The following is a 26,326-nucleotide window of genomic DNA, read 5'->3' as shown; positions in this document are numbered from 1 at the left end:
CAGGTTTAGTCCAGTTCCAGACAGGACAGAACACAGAGTCGGTTGTACCATTTGGCTTATCTTTTCTTTACAGAGAGATAGTGAGCTTTTTGGCAAAAATTAAGTATTGGTGGAAATGAATATTGCAGTTTGGTAGCTGCTGATTGACATATGTTTGCTAAACGACTACTCAAATCTGAGGAAGCTTGCCTCGAGTTAAAAAAAAAAAAAGAAGAAGAAGAAGAAGAAATCCCAGGAACAGCTTTACCCTCTTTGCCAGGTACTTATTTATAAAATTGTCTTCTGTGGAATGTCCTAGCTGAAAATTTTTTATAAAACACTAGCTTGCTCTGTCTCCAGAGTTCAAGTTAGCCTGCATGAAAGCTTAAACTTCAATGGATGTAAAAGGCTTAGGTCCTTTTTTGGAGCCTCTTTGCCTTGGATTTTTCTTTTCTTTCTTTCTTTCTTTTTTTTTTTTTTTTTTTAAAGAAAGGGCTGTTCTTTTGGTCACTGGCTCTTTTTTTAGACTCGCAGGGAAGTCATAGTAACAGGCTCCATGTCTGATTGGGTTCCATGGCAACAAGGGTTGTGACTTTATTAGAGAAGAGTCGAGCATGCCAAGAAAGATAAAAATCGGAGTATGGAAAATGTCCGACCAGAAGAATGTGTTTTTTGGATAGCGTGCCCTGGAACAGAACAGTTTGCCAAGTTGGCACCGTTACAGTCTCCGTTACAAATTTGAATCCCACTGGGTTATCATTAGGTCATAGGGAGCAGTACTTGTTTCCAGAAGAGCTGCCTGCATCTTTGCTTTTATTATCTCATTCATTCATTCATTCACCCTTTTCTTATACCTTGGTATATTAAAAAAGAAATCAAAACAGCAACGGTAAGAACCTAAGCGGAGATGGTTCTGATTTCAAAGGTAGAAAAGAAATTTAGCTCATTCTTTGTGGCACTGATTACAGCTGTAAATTGTGAGACCGCGTGGGAGGACCAATTAGAGGCAATTATAACTCGATGGAACTCCCCCTGAATTAAAACTTGCTGTGTGCATTCCAAGCTGGGGGTTTTGTTTCCCTTGCCTGTTCCTCCTTGATGCGTGTAGAGATACCGGTTCCAGGATGAGGTTGCAGTCTCTGTAAGAGACCCTCTTCTCTCTCCCACAGCAAGGTGCAAGCTGATACTCTAACCCGAAGTGTGATAGAGTCCTTTTTGCCAAAGGTTCTAATATTTGGAGAAGAAATAGAGAGACTTTCAAATTCTCCTCGCCTGGTTATAAACACGTAGGGCTGTCTTTACTTTTCTATCAGATGGGACTTTTTTTTTTCTTTTAAAGATTTTATTTATTTATTTGACAGAGAGAGATCACACGTAGGCAGAGAGGCAGAGAGAGTGGGGGAAGCAGGCTCCCTGATGAGCAGAAAGCCCGATGCGGGGCTCGATCCCAGGACCCTGAGATCATGACCTGAGCCGAAGGTAGAGGCTTAACCCACTGAGCCACCCAGGCACCCCTGGTTTTTTTTTTTGTTTGTTTTGTTTTGTTTTGTTTTTAATTTCTCCTCATCCTGATACTGAAAGTGGAAAAATTCCCAGGGCCAGATAGATGTTCTGACATGCCCTGTGGGTTCAGACTTCATTAGTCACTTACCTGCAGCCTCATGGTGATGAATCAGAAACCGCGCAGGTACTCATGATAAACATTAGTAAGTTCCGTTGGTGTAAGAGGAAAGATGACCTCGCCAGGTTTTCGGTGTCCCAGCTAATCAGGTATTCAGGCTCTTGGGGAAATTATTTAACTTTTTTGGACCGTGGTTTCTTGATCTTAAAACGAGTTTGACCTGAATTGGTGTGTCCCAAACCTCCCCATTTATGAGTAACCTGGGGCGCTGCTTTCACACACGAAACCTCTGTTAGAGACTTTGCTTCACTGAGTCTGGGGTGGGGCTGGGATAGCAGGGGCCTGAGATGATCTTACAGTGGGATGTTCACGAAATACCAGACTAGCTCAGTGGTTATGAAACTTCACTTGGGCATAAGAATGGGGCGGAGGTGGGAGGGAGAAAGGAGGCGGTTTAATGCACCTGGGCTGGTTCGGACCCCGCACTGTTGTCCAGGTCAGGAATCAGGTGGTTGCCGCCATCACTTGGAAAACACTGGTCTACGTCATTTGAACTCCCTCCCAGCCCCAAAAATGGCTCTTATGCATTACTGCCTCTGTCAGCCACAGATGAGCCAGAAGAGTTGGGTTGATGGCAGGGCCCGGAGGGTTCTGCATACACTCAGTGCTACTCCAAACACCGTATCACTTTTTTTTAAAAGCTATTTGTTTGGGGCACCTGGGTGGCTCAGTGGATTAAGCCTCTGCCTTCGGCCCTGGTCATGATCTCAGGGTCCTGGGATCAAGCCCTGCATCGGGCTCTCTGCTTGGCAAGGGAGCCTGCTTCTCCCTCTCTCTGCCTGCCTCTCTGCCTACTTGTGATCTCTGCCTGTCAAATAAATAAATAAAATCTTTTTTAAAAAAAAGTTATTTGTTTTAGGGGTGTCTGGGTGGCTCAGTCGGTTAAGTGTCCTACTGCTGATTTTGGCTCAGGTCATGATCTCAGGGTCGTGAGATTGAGCCCCTCATTGTGCTCTGCGCTGAGCAAGAAGCCTGTTTGAAGTTAGTTTTCTCTCTCTCTCTCTCCTTCTCTCTCTGCCCCTCGTCGCTCACACACCCAAAATAAATAAATAAATAATCAGTAGTGAACACCTCTGTTCACAGAATTTTCTACTCTATGCTGTGTTTCCTTTGGATAAGACATGGTGTTTGCTAAGCGTAGTTACTTCCCACGTGCATGGCACAGTACCAGCAACATAGGACTTACCTGGGGAGCTTGTGCAAAATGCAGAGATTGGACTCCCAGACCCAAAGATTCAGTAAGTCCTATAAAGGGCCTGGGCATTACTCTAACTTTTTTTCTTTCTTTCTTTCTTTCTTTTTTTTTTTTTTTTAAATTTGAGGGTATGTCTTTATTTCTTTTTAAGGGTTGACATAAGTGGGCTTCTCTCTTCCTAATCTCACTCCATTTTCCAGAGTAAAACTGATTTTAAGTGTAAACACATGTTTAGCACAAGATCCATAGTTTAATCAAGCCATTTAGATTATAGAAGAGTCTATAACACATAGAGGAGGTGCTTGAGGAAAAAACAAACTCATCTTCTGAGATGAAGAGTTCTTGTGGTTGAGTGATGAAATTAGCTGTTGGAGCAAACACATTTTATTGTGTGTCTGCTCTCTTGAGTTTCTGTTTGTGCCTTGTTTGTTCTATTTCCTGTTTAACAAAGATTGAATAATACTGTTAAATGAAGAATGTAGTAGAGCTTTAAGCCTAAATTACAAAGGTTTGCTCCCCACTCCTCCATTAACCAGCTAATTTAGAGTGCAAGTTTATAGGAAAAAATCCCATAAAGGACATAAGGTGGAAAATGTTCTAACTTATAATCTTTATACCCAGAGATAAGAACCATTGTTTCTTACATATCCTTTACAGAAATGTTTTCTGCACAAAATGTATCCTTTATTTATTTAACCATTCTCCTATTGATACACAATTTCTTTCTAGGATGATTTTTCTTCCCCGTATTTATTTGCTTTGTTATACTCTACTAAATATTTTTGTACATCTTTTTTCCTGTAACCATATGTGGTTAAATTTCTAAAAGCGGCGTTGTTGGGTCAAGGGGTATGCGTCTTTTTAAATACAGAAAGATGGGAACAGAATGTCTTGCCAAAGTTTTACCAATTTAACTGGTGAAATCTTCTATTTTCAAAAAACTTTCCTGGCCCAGTTTGTTCTGCTGCTGCAGGTGAGCAGCTGACTATCCTCATCTACTTAACGTGAAACCTGAGACTTATTACCTCAGGGCTGCTGGTCGGAGGAATTAATAAAGAGATTTCATAAAAAAGAATTTAAAAGGTATCTAAGGAAGGGAGGGAGGGAGAAGAGAATAGAGAAGGAGCTTAGTAAAGCAAGTAAGTAACCCTGAATTTGCCAGTAGAATTCTTTGGGTCAGATGAAGTCACAGAACCTGAATTGGGTTCAGAAGAAAGGAAGACAGTCTTGGAGCATGCTTGTGAGAAACTGAGGCCCTAGATTACAGTTCCCTGGGTATGAACAGCTCTCTCGGTGGATGGAGTAGGACAGTTCTGAGCGAGACATCGCGGTGATGAGATGCTCTTCGTTATTCGTAACCTCTTATGCCTTCATGGTCTAGTTAGGGGTGTGTGTGTGTTTCAAAGTAATGTTTAAATTGAAAGAATTACTTCTCAGACGTCTTCTGACCCACACTGCGTGCATCTTCTAGCATCCGAGAGGTAACAGTACGGATCAGGAGCTATGTGCTCTGGGGATGCTGCTGTTGCCCCAGATGCCGGATGCCAGCTGATCTGGCTGTCCACCTGCCTCTATTGTGCCTCCTACTGGCAGCAAGATGGGAGAGGATCTTTGACATACACAGAAAATGAGGTGAATCTATTCAGAGTCTGGGAAGTTCAGGTCTATTCAAGAGAGCAGTAGGAGGTATTCTGGGTCTGTAGGTCAGTGAGAGTTGAAATCTTAGAGGCTGGCTAAGAGGGATGGCCAGGTATATTGTGAGTTATTTATTTATTTTTAAGAATTTATTTATTTATTTGACAGATAGCAAGAGAGAACACAAGCAGGGGGAGCGGGTGGGGGAGAAGCAGGCTCCCCACTGCGGGGCTCGATCACAGGATCCTGGGATCATGACCTGAGCCGAAGGCAGATGCCTTCATGACTGAGACACGCAGGTGCCCTATATTGTAAGTTTAAGGGGAGCCATCCAGAGTCCACACAGTCTGGGAGCAGCAAGAACCTCAGGTTAGATTTGGCCTGTTGAGGAGTGGGTACTTGCTCTGTCCCATCACTCAGGGACCAGAGTGCCCTCTCAAACTGGTCATGCTTGAGCCAGGCCACATGCGGTCAGGTGGAAGACAGGAATCAAACAGGTTCTGAAAACAATAGTCTGAATTGAGTCATTCCCTGTGTTTAATCAAAATTAGTAAATGAGCCAGCTACTAGAGAGCTGGGAGGTGGTTGTCACATGTCCCTGCTGAGCAGGGAGCCTGATGCAAGACTTGATCCCAGGACCCTGAGATCATGACCTGAGCCGAAGGCAGATGCTTAACCAGCTGAGCCACAGAGGCTCCGCGGCCTGATTTTTTTCATGTGACTTAAGGCAATTCAAATATTTGCAAATCTGTTCATGCAAGGGAGGTCAAAAGGGATTTAAAGATAAATGCCTGACAGCAGGAAAGCTTGTAATCTGTTGCAGGGTTATAACGTGAAGCAATAGATGTTCACAATATATGATCACAGAAGGGCAGGAAAAAATATGAAATATCTTGTGTCTGGTATGACAGCAGGTCCTTCTTTGATTTTTCTAGGAGGAATTTCCTCAGATGAGATCAGAGTCCCCAAAAGATTTATTTGCCCAAGGTCATATAGAAATCAGATCTGCCTTACCTTTCAAGTCCCTTTATAGCCTCCTCGGTAAGTTGCCCCCAGGCACTGTCATCCTGGGCTCCGGTTTTCAGCCCCTTCCTCCCTTGGGGCTCATCTGGACACCTGTAGTTCCTTGGACGTCCCACAGGAACCCCAAATCCATCCCCATCTGAAGCAGAATCCTACTCTACTCCCATGTCCTACTCCTGCCTCTCCCCAGTTTTCGGTCTTGTGAATGATCTTATCGGCCACCATTAGGAATGAAAGGGACATGGGGCTTTCCTTGACTCTCCCTTATAATCCCCACATCCAGTTTGGGGCACATCTTTTTGATGCTGCCTCCTCGGTGTCCCTTGAGGGCACTCTCCTTCCCAGTACTGCCCTGTCCGGTGTCCGCAAACTCTCGCCCTAGAGTCAGTCCTACAGCAGGCGCCAGTGTATTCCGCCGGACGGCTCCCTCACAGGGACTGGTCTGACCCCAGGATCTGGGCATCCTAATCCCGTTAGCAGCTGCCACGCGTGGCCTGTGGGGTGAAATGCAGACCCCCTAGCACGATTGCGCGGGAACCCTCCAGGTCTGATCCCCGTCATCGGCCGCTCAGCTCTGCCTTCCTCACCTGGCGTTGAGTCCCCCGGGTCCTCATCTGCTATCCGGCTGACCAGTTCAGAACTTGCTTTACCTGAAGCACCTTCTGAGTGACAAGTCTCTTCCTGCCTGGTCTCATTCTCATCCCTTCCCCCCAGCCCTCCTCCCTGCCCCCGGGGCTGGACTCCAGGCTGTCCTGTCCTCAGAGGCTGCCATTGTTTCTCTGGCTGTGCCCCCTTGCGACACCAGCACGCCTCGCTGTGCCTGACACTCCGAGGCACCAGGGAGTGTCTGCCTTGTGAATGAGGCCACAGAGCAAAGAGTCTCCCAACTCGTCTCACTTCTGAGCTGATGCCTTTCCCGAGGCGTTGGGACCATTTCCCACTCGCTCTGCCATCATTCATGTTGGTGTTTCCCATGCTCCGTTCACTGCTCTGCCCGGACTCTGCCTGACCAAAGTTTGTTGAGTCGAGCCCATTTCCTCATCAGCAAACCAGGAGTGCCAGACTGCGTGTCATCTGGGGTCCCCCGGCCATCCCAGAGTTGCGGGATAACAGGCCTCCCTTCCAATCTGCCCCCCCCCCCCCAGAGAGCGTCTTGTGGCAGCAGAGAGAGCCCATTGGGGCAGCACCGGGTCCCACACGGTGTCTGATGGCCGGCCGCTGTGCTGCTCACGGTGCAGGGCGTGGAGAGTCTCGGAGGCAAACACGGGAATGCCCAGAGATACGCAGGCGGTATCTCCTGAGTCTGGGCTGAGTCACAGGGTAGGTGCTGTCGAAAGAGGCAGCCTGCCCGCCCTGCAGACTCAGATGCCTCTCGGGCAGGAAGGCGCGCTGGTCGCTGTCCGGGTCTGCCCTCTTGCCTGTTGTGCGGTTTTGGTAAGTCTCTTCACCCACTCTCCCCTTTCAGCCGCGTATGTAACTATGTGTTGTAGAGCTTTGTGGTCATTCAGAGTTGATGAGGTGCTTAAGAGAAATATAGATTATTTTTGTGCTTGCCCCAAATCCTCCCTCATCGCCCCATGGGTTTCTAGGTATTTAAATGGCCTAAACTCCTGAACCACCAAAGCTTGTCATGCTGGGTCCTTTAAAAATGTCCATGCCGCTTGTGGGATTTAAGAGGTGAGCAAATACTTGGGTTGGAGCGGTGCCAGCTCCTGGCTGGAAACCGAGCTGGCTCTCTGCCCGCTTCCCAGACACCGGGGAGGTAATCCCGGAGCTAAACAGGCGGAAGTGGGTCTGACCTTGTACTCTAACCCCGAGTCCTCTCACAAGTGGATCTCCTTGAAACCTCCCTTTCCTGGAAACTTGGGACTGAGTAAAAGAGACTGTGTGGGACAGTGTCAGCCACTGTCTCTCCACCGTGAGGAGGACGGGCGTGGTGGCTGCCCCCCAGCCACGGCAGGGCTGGGAGAGGAAGCAGCAGTGGGGGAAGTGGACATCTGTACCACCCAGGGCCCCTCTTGCTGTCCAGGGACACCGCCCCGTGGTGATGGAGGCAGGGCTCCCCGCGGGGTTCTGTTTTGCCCTGCCCCTGGGAGCTGCCTGATCTCCTGGGAATGTCTGTTCAGTTTGTGACTCTGTGTGTGTGTGTGCGTGCGCGTGCCTGTGCCATGGACTGTTTCTGTGCATCGGTACAAAACACATACAGTCTTTCTTCTATTTCCTGGACCTGACAATACTTGAACATATTTATTCAAGTAATTTGTTTCCAATACGTTTGGCATCAGAGGTTGATCTAGAATGTTGTAAAGGTGGGCTTACTGTTGGTAATGACGCCCGTTCTTTAGAAACATATTATTGAGGATGGAAGAGAGGTATGGCAAATGGGAAGAATTTTCTGGTTATCATTAGATTTTTTGCATCTTGGAGATTAAATTTCTGTTACTTAAAAAAAAAAAAAAAGCAAAAATGGAGGGCCTGTTGTTCTAACAATAAACCGTCTTAGGAGCCTCCCAGCATTGTGAGCGCCGCAGTTGTATACCGTTTGGGTTGGAATGAAAGGGGAAAATTGCTTCCCAAACCACCGGAGAACTGCTTATAAAACTACCACTGCCTTCGGTGAGGGACTCTTCAGAAGGAAGGGGTATTTTCTTGCTGCTGGTCGACAAGACTTTTCTGGGAGAAGCCTTCTCAATGTGGACAGGCCCTTCCCAGCTCTTCTGCCTCCCAGTTCCCATCCTGCAGCTGGGCCAGGAGGAGTGGGTTCCTCCAGTGCAAATGAGGGTGGTTTGCAGGCTGCCTGGGGGCTCATCTGTAGGATGAGGAAAACTGGGGTCTCTCACTGTTTTGACTACATCCTTTACCGCTGCTGGATGTGACCCAGAAAGGCCAAGTCAGGCCCCACTGGAGTAGCCCAGAGGCCTTTAAGTCCCAGATCACAAGTTAAGTCGGGTCCTCAGATTTAGACTTTAACCAAGAATGAAGTACAGAGCGACAGACCAGTGGGATTAAAAGATAGATGTTACTCATCATGTAATTTAAACATACGTACACACAGAGTTTATTATACTGTGGATCTTATTCTATGGTGTTTATTTTTAAATGTTTATAAATTGTAAAATGCTATACCCAAAAGATATTTCATTTAAAAAAATAACATGAGGGGCGCCTGGGTGGCTCAGCGGGTTAAAGCCTCTTCCTTCGGCTCAGGTCATGATCCCAGGGTCCTGGGATCAAGTCCCACATCGGGATCTCTGCTCAGCAGGGAGCCTGCTTCCCTTCCTCCCTCTCTGCCTGCCTCTCTGCCTACTTGTGATCTCTGTCTGTCAAATAAATAAAATCTTTAAAAATAAATTAATTAATTAAAATAACATCTAAATAAGCACCTAAAACTCTGGGTAAGAAATTGAACTTGACCCTATGACTTTTTCCCTGATTGCATGTCCCTCCATCACAAGCCTCCCCTCCTCCAAGAGGTCATTCTGTCTTAAGGTGTGTGTTAACCATTCCCTTGCTTTTGCTTTGTCATTTTACCACCTGTGTGTTTATACTCAAATAGGAGTTTGCCTGCGTTTGATCTTTAGAAAGAGGAATTCGTACTTCATGTGGTTTTCTTTGACTCCTTTGTTTAGAAAAGATTTACGTTTTAATTCTTGTAGCTATGGTTCCTCTCATTCCACTGTACAAAAGCACCCAGCATATATATGCATATATATATATATATATATATATATATATATATATATATATATATATTCTATTGCCTCTAGACCTTTGGGTTATTTTTGGGTTGCGGTGGTGGTTTTCTGTTGTGAACCTTGCTGCTATGAATGTGTTTAATACACTTCTTTAACATGGGCACTTGTTCCTAGAAATGGAATTTCTGGGTCTCTAGGTGTATGCCAAGTGATTTTTAGTGTTTTGAGAATTTGTAAACATTTAAAAAATATCTTGTAATCTGATTTCAGCATTGCTTTGTTTAAATTCTGGAACTCTCAAAAAATGTTTTTACACTGAAGTAGTCATATCCTTTTTGTATCCCAAGAAACTTTAACCTTGAAGAGATGGGCCTTCTCAAAGGGTAAACCCAGACTTTAAAATCTGAGAATTACAAATACAAGAGTCTGGCCCTTAGGATACACGTTCTCTGTGCGCAATCACCAGATAGTCTTTCTGTAAGACTCTCTTTGACTTATCATCCTGAATACTTAGGCCACTTAGTTTGCTATTTTTTTTTTAAGATTTTATTTATTTATTTGACAGAGAGAGATCACAAGTAGGCAGAGAGGCAGGCAGAGAGAGAGAGGAGGAAGCAGGCTCCCTGCCGAGCAGAGAACCTGATGTGGGACTCTATCCCAGGACCCTGAGATCATGACCTGAGCCGAAAGCAGAGGCTTAACCCACTGAGCCACCCAGGCACCCCTAGTTTGCTATTTTTAAAAAATATATATATTATTTGCTATTATTACTAAAGTTATAGGGCCTAAGAGGGGACAAGGAAGTATCTGGAGTGTGCTAATGAAATTTTAAAGGTATTTGCATATTAGTCTCACTTGGAGGGTATAAGCACCAGGAACTTTGTTAAAGATCTGAAAATAACAAAATGAGTAAAAACAAACTCTACCAAAAAAGAATATAAAACAGAATGTATTTCTGCCCCCAGATTCCCAACCCTGTTCTCCAGAGGTAACTACCTTTCACAGTTCCTGAGATATCCTTCTGGAAATTTCCATATGAGTAGAGTACACTTTATTTATATAAACCCCAACACTGTCCCTCTCTTAAAGCACAAGTGAGTGTGTGTAGACATAGCAATGCATCTTGCTTTCCTGCCTTAACAGTTCAGCTTGGACAGCTTTCCATGGGGGCCCATTCACATTCACTTCCCTGTTAGCAGCTGCATTGTTTTCCATTGTACTAGAATTTTCTTAGGTGGTTCCCCATTGATAGGAATCTGTGTTGGTTCTAAAACAGGAAATAGATGATGGCGGTCGTGGTGATGCAAGGAAAGTGACCTGTTAGGAGCAGCAAAGAATAGGAAAAAGAGGCAAAGACCTGTAAATATTGGATATCACTTCTGTTCTTTAAATCTCTTGGATTTTTTTTTTTTTTTTAACCTATTATCATCCTTTGGAGAACTGTATGGAAACTCGAAAGGGCTAGGTTCTTTCCCTCATGCCCTTCCTTCCTTGTGGTCATGGTGGTGGAAGAGGTTGTTTCCGAGGGAAAGGAATGTATTTACAAGTTACTGCCTGAAGGACTGGGGGACTCCAGCAATGTTCCCCCCACCCCCCAGCTGTAGTGCAGTCAACACCCTATGGTAACGGGAGGGCTATACCCAATTAGCAAACATTTTTAAAAGATTTTTCTTATTTTTTAGAGAGTGTGCAAGCAGGGGGAGGGGCGTAAGGAGGGAGAGAAACTGAAGCAGACTCTACGCTGAGTGCAGAGCCTGATGAGGGGCTCAACTGAATTGAAAGACCTGTATATCATGACCCGAGCCAAAACCAAGAGTCTGACTTTCATTGGACTGAGCCACCCAGGCACCCCCTGATGAGCCAGCTTTGCTTATGATAATTCATCTCTTCGGACATTGAGGGGTCTCACTGTACATAACTTATCATTGCATTAATCTTTCTCTAGCAGTTTGTTTGCAAATAGTAGCTTGCCTATGCAAACACCGTTTCTTTCCATTTCTCCCTGGCTGGCTGAGCCAGCTCCTGAGATAAAGACTGGAAGCGTCAGATCCTGCTTCCACAGACTGCTTGCAACTCGTGCATGGATAGATGACTCAGTCCTGACCAAAGGGACCTAAGGGGAAATCTGCTGGGAAGTTTCTGGAAAATGTTTCCTCCCTAATAAAATGTGAAAGAAAAAGCAGTAAACTTGTTTGCCACCAGAAATTGTCTACATGTGATTCTTAGAACAACAGTATCTCCTTCACCTCTGTGAGAGAATAGGCAGACGTCCTAGGGGTAGTGGAAGGAAAAAAGGGAAAGAGCCTGGGTCTTTGATAACATATTCAAGCTGCCAAAATTAGCCCTTTCATCTGATCTTTTCAGTTTGTTAGCTCAGAAGGGCCCTTATTATTGAACTTCTTTTGTTCAGTTAGTGAAATTATCATCCCTGATAGGGATTTCACCCATTGGAAATAATATCAAAGTACAAGACAACTCTTATTATAAGAAGCTGAGTGCCTACTATGTTCAAAGGACATTGTGAGGCTCCAGGACTGCAAAAAAGGGGGGAGGGGTAGAATAAGTTATAATATGAGGTGATGAGGGAAGTCATTGCTGCTGGGAGGAACCCAGAGCAGCAGGAGTTCTGAGAGAGCCCTGATGCTTAGATTGGAGGTGACAGGAAGCGACTTTGTGTGGAAAGGTTAACATGAGCCAGATGGAGGGAACCCCATGGTTTTGGTAGATAAAAAGTTGGGGATGGCAGTCGAGGAAGCCTGAGGGTTTAGAACAAACACAGGCTGTGGCCTCAGACCTAAGTTGGCACTCTAGCTCATCACCCACCGGTTTGTGACCTTGTTAAAGTCCTTGACTTCCTTGATACTCTTTGTGATAGACTAAACATAACCGGTGGAACCTGGGCGAGCGCTGGGGACAAAATATGTCTGCTACCTGTCCTGCCGAGAGGCGGGCACCACGTAGATAGAGGTGGGGGGGGGGGTGCTGAGACCATGCGTGGGGGGAGCTCGTGAAGAAAGGGGAGTTGAGCTGGTAGAAACAATGTGGGCATGTCTCCTTGACTTGGTCAGAGTTCACCTGGATCCGGCCACTTGGTCTATAGGCATCAGTGTGCAAATACGAGTGCCAGGTTTGGGTCAAGACGTAGAGGGCCTTCATTGCCAGTGGAACGAATGGAGACCGCATCCTGTAGACAGCCCGTGTGCTGCCGCAGGGAGGGGCAGCCTGAGACGGTAAGACGCCATGGGAGGTGGTTGTAGTGGTCTGGGGTGAGGCATTAAAGACCCACGCCTGGCAGGGGTCCAGTTTAGGAGTTGGAGAGGTGATCCAGAAAGAAAGAGAATTGAATGATGTGAGACAAGGGGGAGGAAAGAAAATTAGCAAGGAGTCCTAGAGACTGAAGGCCTGGGGTGCATGGGTGGCTCAGTTGTCACGCGTCTGCCTTCAGCTTAGGTCATGATCCCAGGGTCCTGGGATCGAGCCCCACCTGGGCTGCTTGCTCAGCAGGAAACCTGCTTCTCCCTCTCTCACTCCTCCTGTTGTGTTCTGACTCTCGCTGTGTCTCTCTCTCTCTCTGATAAATAAATAAATAAAATATTTAAAAAAAAAAAAAAAAAAAAGACTGAATGCCTGTCAGTTGCTTAGTGTGAAATTCAGAGTAGATTTTGTAACTCGTGCAGATAATCCAATCCCCAGGTTGGGACAAGAGTACTTGGTAAGGTTTATTGAGATTTTTTATGAAAGATGTTATATAAGTGGAAAATAAGTGATGGTGCCCAAATCCGCTTGTCACTTAATTTTGCCTAATTATGTTTGTCACTTTCCCACTGTTTATATATAAAGTTTTGTTCTTCTGAAAAATATGCCTGTTAATAAGATAAACATACCCTTGCCTCTGAGACGGGACTGAGCACTTGGAGTCAGTCCTGTAATGTGAAGTGTACAGTCACCGATCATCAAGCACACGTTGATCAGGATGAAAAGCAGTCGGGCATTTTGTCTCTGGCACAGGGATTATGGTACTTAGGGCTACATATTTATGTTGCCTGATTAATAGAATGTCAGTCCTAACCACAGCTGAAGTAATGAATGACATCAGAAGCCTCATCAAGTACAGCCATCAAAGACATTTCAGGTCATCAAATTCAGGGAAGTATCTTGGGCTGAATGAGGTTTCATCCTGTTCTCAGTTAGTGATTATTGAACAGATGGTTCTTTAACATTCTGAGACGCTGAGTAAGGTAGGTGGGCTCAATTGAATTAATGATGTATGCCACACTGGAACACTCTTATATCCTTAGCAGCCCTTGGAGTCTTTGTAAGGTCATCAGCTTTCCCAGTGTTGGGCACAAAGAAAACCTCCTCATTCAGATATCTTAGGGAACCAGGCTTGAGTAAAGTCTCTTAGGAAAGGCAGTCTTCTGACTGAGCCGTAAAGTAAGGTTTCCAACTGTAACTGTGCACATAGGTAGTACCATCTTAAGCTCAGAACAGGTGTCCTGTCTGAGAGTTCTTGTGGTCTCATTGGGAAGTTAGGGCTCTGGGCCAGGTACGGACTCAGGATTTGGTTCATTACAGTAGCAAGCCAAGAGAAGAAAAGTATGTGGCATTGAAACTTTCCAAAGTAGCTTTCTTTTCTTTCTTTTCTTTTTTTAAGATTTTATTTATTTATTTGACAGAGAGGCAGACAGAGAGAGTGGGGGAAGCAGGCTCCCCACTGAGCAGAGAGCCCGATGCGGGGCTTGATCCCAGGACCCTGACCTCATGACCTGAGCCAAAGGCAGAGGCTTAACCCACTGAGCCACCCAGGCACCCAGTAGCTTTCTTTTCTTCACGTGCCTTTTCTCCCCGCTTTACTAACCTGATTTGGATTAAAAATTTTTTCAGGTGGAATTTGAGTCATAATAGATCTACAGTGTGGTTAGATATAATGTGCTTTCCTACAGGCAGAAAAATCTGGGATATTTTCCAACTATGCCTTGGAGTGAGCAGAATGTAATTTCCGCAAACATGGAAGGATTTCACTTTTCAATCCGTAAATAAAAGACAAAAGGTATCCTAGTCTTCAGGGAAGTCAACTTTAGCTCCTGCCTTTTCTTTCATTTTAGGTAAAAATTTTATCCGTTGTAATCTGTGGAGCCCTCTGACAAAACACAGGACCCGCAGTCAGTGGAATGCGTTCAGCCTCTCATGTCTCCAGAAGAGGGAGGAGTAGAGATGGCATGAATTATGTCATGTATTTGTGAGGCAAAATGCCTTGTTTCTCATCACGAGGTGGATATTATTATTTTAAGATTTTTTTTTATTTATTTATTCGACTGACAGAGATCACAAGCAAGCAGAGAGGCAGGCAGAGAGAGAGGAAGGGAAGCAGGCTCTCTGGTGAGCAGAGAGCCTGACGTGGGGCTCGATCCCAGGACCCTGGGATTAGGACCTGAGCTGAAGGCAGAGGCTTTAACCCACTGAGCCACCCAGGCGCCCCATGGATATTATTATTTTAGATGAGAACTCAGCTGTCCTTAGCCTCAAATGATTTTTTTTTTTTTTAATAGTGGGTTTACTTGTAGAATCTCTGCATCTCACACAGAGGCCCACTTAGTGTTGGTCTGTGATGCAGTGTGAGTGTGCAGGAACATACTGACCAAATCCTACAGATGAATGGATCCTTCCTATGCCCCTGTGTACACAGTACTTGAATTGTATCCGAAATCCCTATGTCCGGTATAACCACATTTCTGTGTTTTTAAGTAGTTAAGAATCTAAACAGTGTCTGTATTTAAAGGAGGGTTTTATGGGTGATTTTCTTCCCCCTAACTTTTTGATATCTCCAAATCTCTATTTCTCAGTATATATTTTAAGGATTTTATTTATTAGAGAAAGCATGTGTGGCATTCACACAAGGGGAGGAGGGGAGAGGGACAGGGACAGGCAGACTCTGCACTGAGCACGGAGCCCAATGGAAGCCTCAATCCCAAGACCCTGAGATCAGGACCTGAGCCAAAACCAAGAGTCAGACACTCAACCAACTGAGCCACTCCGGTGCCCCTATTTCTTAAATTTTTATGATTAAAAAAAAAAAATCAGCACTTATTTTAAAACCCTGGCTTCCCCTGGCCTACTTGGTCAAGTGTCCAGTCTTGCATGGCCTGCAGAGCCAGCTGTAGGCGGTCTGTGTTCTTTCTCATGCCTCTGCCTTTCAGAAATACTTGCCCTGACTTCTTTTTTGTCTTAGTCCTCAACTGTACCCTGATTAGAACAACCCATTCAGTCCTTCTAAATCCCAGACACCTCAAGAAATCCTATTTGTTTCCCAAATATTCTACTTTTTGCCTCTGTGGGCACATTGTGTTCCTTGCTTGGTTCTTTTGGGTGATTTTTGAGCTTCCTCTTCTGTGTCCAAACAGAGTATCATCCTCTTGGAAGCTGTTTCACCGAAGGCTTCTGGTGACTTATTTCTGCCTCTTTATTCCTTACAGTACTTACTACGTTCTTCTGTAGTGGTGTGGTTCTGTGTGTCTTCCTTGTCCAAGCAGGAGCTCCTGGGGCCGAGTTTGTCATATTCACCTTTCTTTCTTTCTTTCTTTCTTTTTTTAGAGATTGTTTTTATTTATTTGACAGAGCACAAGCAGGAAGAGTGGCAGGCAGAGGGAGAGAGAGAAGCAGGCTCCCCACCAAGCAAGGAGCCTGATGAGGGACTCAATCCCAGGACCCTGGGATCATGACCTGAGCTGAAGGCAGACGTTTAACAACTGAGCCACCCAGGCGTCCATATTCACCTTTGTGACTCGGGTACTTTGAGCATACCGCTTACATACAGCTTACAGAAGATACCCAGAAAAACATTTTTTGAGTGGAAAATACGTATTTGGGGGTCTTGGTCTGGAACTTAAATAGATCAATTCCATTAACTATCAGTCAGTTCCATTAACCTAAATTAGTCAATTCCATTAACTATCATAAAAACATTTGGCTTAAGTAAATGAATAAGCTCTAATTGTACTTTGTGTGCTTTTAGTTAAATTTGAGAAACATTGGCATTCTAAATAACTATTATGTAATAAACCAGGGCATTTGCAATCTGCATTGGCAGTGGGGTTTTGGATGTTGCTGCAGTTTGCAGAATTTAGGATTAAATATCTTTGCATCTAAATCTGGTATGTTTAATTATGCCCCAGATATTAGTGCTTTGCTAGTATGCCACAGAGATTCCTGGGCTTTCTCTTTGTTTTGTGCATTTGCATTTTATTTTTTACCTTTCTGAGGAGTAACTTGCGGTAAAGTGCACACATCAGAAATGTCCACCTGTGGGGGGCGCCTGGGTGGCTCAGTGGGTTAAGCTGCTGCCTTAGGCTCAGGTCATGATCTCAGGGTCCTGGGATCGAGTCCCACATCGGGCTCTCTGCTCAGCAGGGAGCCTGCTTCCTCCTCTCTCTCTGCCTGCCTCTCTGCCTACTTGTGATCTCTGTCTGTCAAATAAATAAATAAAATCTTTAAAAAAAAAAAAAAAAAGAAATGTCCACCTGTATGATTTTTACTTGGGTGTGCACGGCCTAGCTTCCACCTGCCTCAGCACTGTTGGCCCCTTTGCGCTCCCTGGTGCTCCATTGTCCCGAGGTCCCCTACTTACCTCCTAGGGTCAGGAAGAAACTATGCCTGTGTTCTGTCATAGTTCAGACCTGGTCATATGGAGGAGCCCAGTCAATGGGGAGGCATCTTGGGATAGAAATCCGCGATCAGCAAGACTTAAAAATGTTGGCCCTTAAATGGTAAGGATGTCAATTATCTAAAGATTTCTAAAACACTTCCCTGTTAGTACCAATTAAATGAGGTGAAATTTATTCTTTTATGGGAACCAGTTCTTAAAGGAGAAGGAAGGGGAAAGTTTTAATGAGAACACATGCTTATTATGACTTCTGCAGTTTCAGTGCGTCGCCTTCATCGTTGGGTGTTCCCAGGTGTAGTCATTTTAAAGCCTTGATGAAAAGCACAGAGCTTTTCCTTAGGATGAAAAGTCTTAGGGTAGTGATACGCAATTAATGAATCATTGAACACTACCTCAAAAACCAATGATGTGCTACATGTTGGTTAATTGAATTTTAAATTAAAAAAAAAAAGGGTAAATGCCAAGTCCACGGTTTTACTTTGCAAAGTAAAATGTTCCTTGATCAGAGCTACTTACTGCTAAGGAAGTAATGATTCACGGAAAGCTTCATGGGAAGAATGTTGTAGGACAGATTAGTAGACTCAACAGTGGAAAGTTTATTGACCGCACCGGAGAGGAAGTAGCCATAGAACATTCTTCAGTATATTAGAGCCTCCTTAAATACAATTATCAAGCATAGAAACATATGGGTTGTCTTTTTCCTAATTATAAAGCAGTGTTTTTCAAACAGGATTGAGTCTCATTTATTGGTCATACCAATGAGTTTAATGCATAACAACTGTCATATTTTTATATGGAAAAGTAGAAGGAAGAGTACAGCAAATACCCATCTGCCTTATCCAGATTTAACAATTAAATTTTTTTAATTTACTTTATATAGTGTATATGCAATCCATTTCAGAATAAGTCACCTACAGATGTCAGGGTACTTTCTTTCTGATGTGTGTACAAAAAGAAGTTTTTCTACAAGATTAATTATTTCCTAATATGTAGTGGTCCAAAAAAATGAGCTAACTCTATTTTTTAAAAATATGCTTGTAGTTGGGTTGCATGTAGCAAAGATAAGTATTATTTCATAAAACTTGTTTCAGTTACATACATGTATATATGCACACATATATGTATGTGTGTATTGATCAATACATATTCTTAGTGTGGGTCTTCTTCAGAATTTGGAACTAGGGCTTTATAGCGGTAATAAAGCAGTATGGAGAAGTTGGTTATGTAAATAAGTGTTCACTGCTCTCTGATACTCCTAGTTCTGTTCTGAGTGTCCTATGGCATTTAGAAAGAGTGAGTACTTTCAGTAACCTAAAAATCCAGCAAGGAAGATAAAACAAGTAGCGTTCCTCTCGACAGTCTTAATAAGAGCCAGAGTGGATTGGGAAGGAGCGGAAGGAAGGATGGGCAGGAGTCAGTGGAAGAAATCTTGCAGAGATGGTAGGATTTGGATCAGGCAGAGGACTAGGACAGGGTATGCCTAGGAGGGAATGACATAAGTACTGGGGAGGAAAGGTGGTGCAGAGATGTGTCCGGTGCATTGCGGTGCTGAGGCCCACTGGGGAAGTGGTAGAAGGTCGGAGGGAGACCGAGGGTAATTGGAAGAGGAAACATTACTCAGGGACTAAGTACCAGCAGGAGGAAGAACCCAGTTCCTTTGTTAAAGGAAGAGCCATTGTGCAGCTTGTCCCGTGCTCTCACTGGAGGCAAGCAGAAGTGGAGAAGGGGAGTGGAATGGCTCTCCATCCCCATGCAGTGTGTTTAAACTCTTGCCCTTTGTCTGGACGAGGTAGGAAGTGGGGTTGTGGGCTCAGGAAGGTGGATCTGGGGGTAGCAGGGAAGGCTCGATCTAGGGAGAAATTATTAGGCAAAGAAGTCAGAGGATTTGGTGACAGCATGAGTCAGGCGTGGGGAGAGAACCTGGATAAAATCAGATCATGATGCCGTTGAGAGAGTTCATGGAATTCACTCTAGCCTAGTTTGAAAACGCACATATCTGTAAAAACAAGCTTCCATGACCTAACGCTCTCAAGAATTAGTTTAGGAGGCTTCTTGCAGGAAGGAGCAAGTTACAGTCCTTAGATAAGTTTTTCTAATACAGTTTTTTCTTATTTTGCTTAAAGCCTTGGGGAGTTGTTAGACATCTCCCTTTAGGGCCTGAATTTAGGGTCCTCCTTTCATCAAAGTAACAACATAGGAGACGATGATCCCTATATAAAAACTTAAGGACCAGATACTGAGATTTTAAATTTTAGTCATTTGAGGTCTTGCATCCTTTCAGAAGTTGGATTTAGTCTCTCAGATACTAGATGTTCTGCTTTTGGGTAAATGGGCTTTTTTTGGAAAAGTTCTCTTTATCGTTCAGTTCAGGTTCATTGAAACTGCATTCTGAAGGGGCCTCCTGTGTGTTTTGAGACTCTGCTTGTCTTTGCTCCTCCTGCCTCTCCCCTGCAGGGCACACATGTGTACACAAGCAGATTCCATGAAGCGGGGCAGTGAGGGAATTATCATCTTCCACTGGAAAAGCTTAATCATGGTGACAGCCGTACTGTGGCTCTTGGCTTTGGACTTTCTGAAGTTCCCGCTCGCTTGGGGTACGTCATGTTGGACAAACAATAGCCTGCACTTAAAACACCTAATTCTGCACAGGGCCCTGTTCCAAGTCCTTCACAATTACTAATTCATTTAATCATCACGATTGCCCTTTGAAGTAGGTACTGCTGTCCCCACTTTACAGATGAGGAAACTGAGGCAATTTGCCTGCGATCATACATTTGATATGGCAGAACTGAGATTTGAACCTATATAGTCTCGCTCTGAATCTGCTTTTAACCACTAACGTGTGCTACCCCTGGGATATCATTAACCTCTGTTCAGGATACGTGGCTTTGGAACTGGGGCTTTCCTGGGCATCTCCGTGGGCTGGTTGCTTGCAGATGTTTCGAGTAGGCCCTGGAAGGCTGTGCCCTCTGTTTGGAAAGAACTGTCAACCCAGATAGAGGCCTGGGAGCTTAGAAAGATCATGGGGTGGCATTTATCTTAAAAATCACAATCCACAGTTCAGTTTATTTCTTTCTAGTGATTTTTTTCCAGATTATAAAACAGTGTGTTCCTAGAGGACTGTCCTCTATCCAAAATACAGCTCTTCAGTGCTTTTAAACGGCTGTGGCTCTGGGAGGAAGAAGCCTGCTCTTACCTTTGTCTTGGTAGCCGAGCCTCTAATGATCATCTGCCTACCAGGGCTTCAGCCAGAAGGGGGACTGGATGGGCAGGCCTGTTTCACTGGCATTGAGAATCATCATTAGTGGTTGAAACAGAAGCAGCCGACATGTTTTATTTAGGATATCTTGGGGTTTACGCTAGTTTCTTTTCTGACTTATTAATGTCAAATTGGGAACATCTCCAGTAATTGCCCTGCGGCCCTAGGAACTGCCTAAATCTGTTTGTTCGTATTTGCTCTTCTGGTTGCTCGCCCATACGTGTTTTCACTGAGCAATATTTAATGGACACACAGTGATTTAAGTAAAGTAAATGTTAGGGGTTGTCAGGGCATGGGAAACTAGGAAGGGGTCTGGCGCATCACAGTGGGCTCCCAGTGGAAGGTGGGATGTCTGCTCAGACCTTGGAGCCCGCTGGACTCCTTGCTCCGCCGCTTGCTGGCTTTATGACCGCAGACAAGCCACTTGCTTTTTCCATCTGTAAAGTAGGAGTCCTTAATTTTGTATTCTTGAAAAGGAAAACTAAGTAATATATGTGAAGCACGTAGAAAATTATACGATGCTTAAGTCTTTAACTGGTAGCTTCTCTTTTTAAAATTAATTTGTACTATTTTGCCAAGATCCTGCCTTCTCTCAAAACATTCTTTTTGAGACCTGGATTTGTCCTTTAAAAGAAATCATTGCCTTCTCACACTTCGGAGGATAAAACCCCTTTATTTTGGGGTTCACCTTCTATTATGATTTCCTAGGGAACAGGGAACTACACTTGTTCCTGTTGCTGGTGCTGTAGATCTGTTATTTTTTCCAGTTTCTTGTGTAATGTGGAGCAAGCCTGCACACATCCTTAGGCCATCACAAATAATGGACTGTTGTGTTAAAGGAAGCAGGCACGTGGTCTCAGCAACACTTAGGACAGTGACCACAGGGAAACTGTCACTTAGGAAGGGACTAGTACACCTGCATGTTCTGTACATTGTGGATCTTAATATTTGTCTTTTGTTAATTGGTCACTTGTATTCCCTTTGGAGGAACACGCCATGCGACACATCAGTTTTTGAATATTTGACCTTTGGCATGAATCATGAGCCATTAACCGCCTGCCGTCCAGTCTTTCCGGAAGATAATCCTGGATAACCAGGTTCTCCTTGATCTCATCGCTAACAGCTGAGAGACTGTGAACACCTGGGACACCTGGCTGCCCCAGCTGGCTGTTTGTCTGCACTGATTGAGCAATAGAGACTGAGGTCCTATTGAGGAAGGAACGTGGGACAGGACACAGGTGGCTTCTTAGACATCGCGTCCCTTTGAGGCTGCGGTACGTTGGGGTGCAGAATGTTCTACGATGCTTGGGTACGTAGCCAAGTAAGCACAGTTAAAGGGGTAAAGGCAAATTTTGTGGAGAGCAAAAAGGAAGCAATCGGTTCTCGCTGAGCATGAGAGCGGGGGTAGCTTTGTGGAAGAGGCCATGTCTGAACTGGTCCTTGAAAGGTGAATTAGGGTGGAGGCATGCGAGGCCACACTAGGTGAGGAACTAGCGGACATTTAACACGCTGAAACAGGCAAGTATACGGAGCATTCCGGGGCTCATTGGCGTAATGGAATAAGATACAGGCCAAAAGCTGAGAGTCTGGTACAAGTCCTGGTTCCTGAGTAGCTATAACCACAACTTATTTGATGCTTCCCCATTCAATCTGTAAAGCACACCTACGGACACCTACTTCATGGCCCCACAGGAGTTAAATGAGTGGATGTAAAGCTCCAGCCTCACGCTGGTACCTCTTGCGTAGATGTGCTCAATTAGCACTGTGGACATATCTCCTGGAATATGGCTAAGACAGGGCCCCGATCAGAGAATTCCACACTTGGTCTTAGCCAAAAGGCCGAGAAGTGATAGAGAGTTCTAAATTCTTTGCTAAGGATTTCACTCTTTAGGGAATTTTTTTAATTACTATTTTTTTTTTTTTAAATAGGCTTCATCCCCATCCATCATGGGGCTTGAACTCATGACCCTGAGATCAAGAGTCACATGCTCGACTGACTGAGCCAGCCAGGCACCCCTAGTCTAGGGAATTTTTTAATGTTTTCAGAAGGAACCCAAGACATGATCTAGTTTATCTTTTAAAAACATAGCTTTATTTGGCCCAAGGCAGTCAGTTTTAATACTGCTTGGCCTCATTTGAAGCCTAACACAACTTCTGCACAAAAAATGAATGTGTTTTTCATGGGCATTGAAATTTTTTTCCTTGACTATAATGGTATTTATAATTTTGTAGAACGAAAGGGAGATTTTTATTTCTAATTGCTATTCGGTGATAATACCCCTGGCTTACATTAGAAAAAATAAAATCGTATAAAGGAAATAAGTTCCATGTTGCAGAAGGGAAAGAAACTAAGAAAGGTCATTTTTTTCTATTTCAGAATTAAGTATATTATTTCGAAGCCCTATCTGATGGCTAGTTGTGTTCTGATCTATTTATAACAAAACTGATACTGCAGATTATCAGTACATATGCAGTTGGTGTTTTGTGTTGTTGTTGTTTTTTTATAATACCCCCAAAATTCAACGCTGACCCTCAGAGAATAACTTAACGATGAGGCTTAGGTTTGCTTTGGGAATGTACTTTGGGGCCCGAGTATCAAGTTGTTTCCTGGCTCAGTCTTATTAAGCAATTTTTTGAAGGATATGAGCCAAGCTGTGACCTTCAATGTGGCTTTCTCTGAGTACCCTGGCAGTGCAGGACAGAAGTAGCTCTGCCAGTTTTTGAGCTGGGTATGTCTGACCACATTTCCCCTCTTACGTATGGGAGTGAGAGTGTAGCCTTCACAGCCAGGCAGGATGATGTACTATATAGTATCTATAGAGTAAGGGCTGCCTACCTCTTTCTCCTAAGGGGAGATAAGGCAGATGGGAAATAGAGTAACAATAATATAAAAAAAAAAAATTTTTTTTTTAATGCAAGGCTAATCACCAGGTCTAACAGTTACTCATTTGGTTCTGAGCTTCCTAGCACCCAAGGCACAAAGGGAAACACGATGATTGTTGTCTGATGGACACCCCTCTCGTGTTGACTGTTATCTTCACTTTATGTATTTGTCTAAGAAGCTGTACCGTAGTAGACAAATTACCTTCCCTTGTAGGGACAATTACTTTTCCTGGGGAAGGTACCTTAACATAATGTGGATTGAAATGAACCATCTCTGGGGTTCATCATCAAGCTGCTGTTTTTTTTTTTTAAACGGGCACTAAGCCAAGTGAGATTTGCAAGGATTCTCTCAGGGCTGAGAGTCTGACTTCTGTTGCAGGTCAGCCCCCCTCGCGTGAAGTTAGTCATTGTCATATGTGTCTGAGAGAGTGCTGAGAAGTCCTCCGTGGCCTCGTTTGGATAGGAGATGCCGAAAGACTGCAAGACGGTCCTGGCTCAGGGTTATCATTTGGAAACGTAGATTAAGCACACATTCTTCCCAAGAACCCCCACCCTCTTCCTTTTGGGGATGAGAGAGGCAGTGAGTAAAGGCCATTCACCTTGTTCACTGGCTAAGGGCTTGCACACCCATCTTTCACTCCTCCTTCAGAGCTGCCTCTCCTGCCTTGGTTCCCGGCGTGGTTCTCCTGTGTGTCATGTGAAATTTCCACCTCTCCTCCAGCTCTTTTTTTTTTTTTTTTTTTTTTTAAGATTTTATTTATTTATTTGACAGAGAGAGATCACAAGTAGGCAGAGAGGCAGGCAGAGAGAGAGAGAGAGGAGGAAGCAGGCTCCCCGCTGAGCAGAGAGCCCGATGCGGGACTCGATCCCAGGACCCTGGGATCATGACCCGAGCCGAAGGCAGCGGCTTAACCCACTGAGCCACCCAGGCGCCCCTTTATTTTTATTTTTTAAAGATTTTATTGATTTATTTGACAGAGAGAGAGATCACAAGTAGGCAGAGAGGCAGGCAGAGAGAGAGAGGAGGAAGCAGGCTCCCCGCTGAGCAGAGAGCCCGATGCGGGACTCGATCCCAGGACCCTGGGATCATGACCCGAGCCGAAGGCAGCGGCTTAACCCACTGAGCCACCCAGGCGCCCCTCTCCTCCAGCTCTTTTTTTTTTTTTTTTTTTAAAGATTTTATTGATTTATTTGACAGAGAGAGATCACAAGTAGGCAGAGAGGCAGGCAGAGAGAGAGAGGAGGAAGCAGGCTCCCCGCTGAGCAGAGAGCCCGATGCGGGACTCGATCCCAGGACCCTGGGATCATGACCCGAGCCGAAGGCAGCGGCTTAACCCACTGAGCCACCCAGGCGCCCCTCTCCTCCAGCTCTTTTTTTTTTTTTTTTTTTAAAGATTTTATTTATTTATTTGACAGAGAGAGATCACAAGTAGGCAGAGAGGCAGGCAGAGAGAGAGAGAGGAGGAAGCAGGCTCCCCGCTGAGCAGAGAGCCCGATGCGGGACTCGATCCCCGGACCCTGGGATCATGACCCGAGCCGAAGGCAGCGGCTTAACCCACTGAGCCACCCAGGCGCCCCTTTATTTTTATTTTTTAAAGATTTTATTTATTTATTTGACAGAGAGAGATCACAAGTAGGCAGAGAGGCAGGCAGAGAGAGAGAGGAGGAAGCAGGCTCCCCGCTGAGCAGAGAGCCCGATGCGGGACTCGATCCCAGGACCCTGGGATCATGACCCGAGCCGAAGGCAGCGGCTTAACCCACTGAGCCACCCAGGCGCCCCTCTCCTCCAGCTCTTGAGGCAGGCGCTCGGTCCTCTTCCCAGGGCAGGTTTTAGGGATGCGCGCTGCCAGAAACTGGTGTAGAGTAACTCCCGTGGAGGGAAGGGTTCCAGCCTGCCCCCCCGGGAGTGAGCAGTTCAGTGCCCAGGGGTTCTCACACCCCTCAGTTTCTTCTAAGTGTAGGAACTAAAAGCCACAGTAACGTTTATTCTGCATTTAGTCCTAAAATTGGGGTTTCCTGCTTCCCTTTCGTTAGAATGCAGAATCCCACGTCTCCCCACAAAGAAGGAACTGTGAGCCCTTCCTTCCAGAAGGCTGTAGAGACTCTACTGTAGAGGGGAGAGACAGGAGGTAGGGGCTCAATTCCTTTTCCCAAACTTGCCTATCTTTGAGGTACAGATGATGCCCAGAGAACTCCTTTCTCCTGGAAATAGCCCCCTTTTGGTGTCGCTTGCCACGCCTGTACAGTCCCAACCCAGGGAACCGTGGCTGTCCTTGACCTGCTGTCGGTATTTGGCGTACTTTGCCCAATTTTCATTACCCTAGCCTTCTCCATGCAGCCTTCCCCCCACTTTCATTGAATTCTTCTGTAGATTAAATGGCATCCAGTAAATCTTTACCAGGTCCGACTCATTTTGTAAGGGATGAGTTTGTATTAATCAAAAGTGTGAGTTAGAAGCTATTTTGAAGATACCTACATTTTCGAGTGCATGTAACTCAAAGTAGGTTACCACTGCTGCCTGGTAGAGGCTTAATGAGAGGCTAATTGTTTCTAATTACAGTATCAAGTGTTTGTGAGTGCTTGAAGATGCTTGAAAAATTTGTTTTTGAGAGCCTTAAACACTTCGTCTGATCACCTTCCGTCGGTTAATTTGCAGTGTCTGGATAAAGGGTTGGGCCAGCGAAGGCTCCTGTGCTCCCGCCCCTGCTCCTAACCTTCCTCCATCCTGTAGCAATGAGAAGAACGGCGTCTGCAGGCCCGAGCTAGAACTTGGGATGCTGTCGAGTTTCTTTTGTCGTTGATGCCAAGAGAAGAGGAGGCAGGGGAAAAATTAGTTCCTGTCCTGGACGCCGTGAACTTTAGAGAAGTTCAGTCCTTTTCCTGGGAAGGTCGTACTGACGCACACTCCCTTTAAGTCCACGGCGTACTCTTGTGAGACCTGAACTACAGAAGGGAGTGTTCTTTGTCTAAACTAATCAGAACAAATATTTTATGAAGACACTTGACCGGCAAAATATCCTTTGGGGGCACTGAATGGAGGGCGTTAAGGGTTTTCGTGTGTCGCAGGTAGTGGGAGGCAAAGTGACATTCTGCTAAGCTCCAGGCATTGACTGTTCCGTGCTGGAATCCACGTGAATGTGTTTACTGGGTCAGGATTAGGGTGCTCGGCAGGCCCTCAGACTTACTTCTCCAGGACTGGTTAGCTCATTTAGCATGGAAACGAGGTGTTGAGTGCTAGGGTCCAGGGGGCTGCTTGGGCTTCCCTGGGTTCCATGTTTCTTGAGTGGCGCGATACTTTGTGAGCCCACGTCCGGTT

General features: G+C 45.0%; 1 protein-coding gene across 5 annotated transcripts in view; it reads left to right on the top strand.

Annotated features, from left to right (window-relative positions):
* TMCC3 (transmembrane and coiled-coil domain family 3) overlaps positions 1-26,326 on the top strand; it is a 123,247-nt gene that overhangs the window by 77,640 nt on the left and 19,281 nt on the right. The window contains exon 1 of one of the 5 annotated variants that reach the window (XM_059186533.1): positions 5,250-6,947. The exons of 3 other annotated variants lie outside the window; for them this stretch is intronic. In XM_059186533.1, coding sequence (XP_059042516.1) covers positions 6,783-6,947 — 165 coding nt within the window. In that variant the 5' untranslated portion in view covers positions 5,250-6,782. Of the gene's footprint in view, positions 1-5,249; positions 6,948-20,698; positions 21,402-26,326 lie in introns of those variants that run through there. One more of the 5 variants, XM_059186537.1, reaches the window with a different exon arrangement.

This window comes from Mustela lutreola, chromosome 8 (genome assembly GCF_030435805.1).
Source record: "Mustela lutreola isolate mMusLut2 chromosome 8, mMusLut2.pri, whole genome shotgun sequence".
Classification (NCBI taxonomy): Eukaryota; Metazoa; Chordata; class Mammalia; order Carnivora; family Mustelidae; genus Mustela; species Mustela lutreola.
Note: the sequence above shows the minus strand (reverse complement) of the source record. Positions and strands in the feature narration are given on the sequence as shown.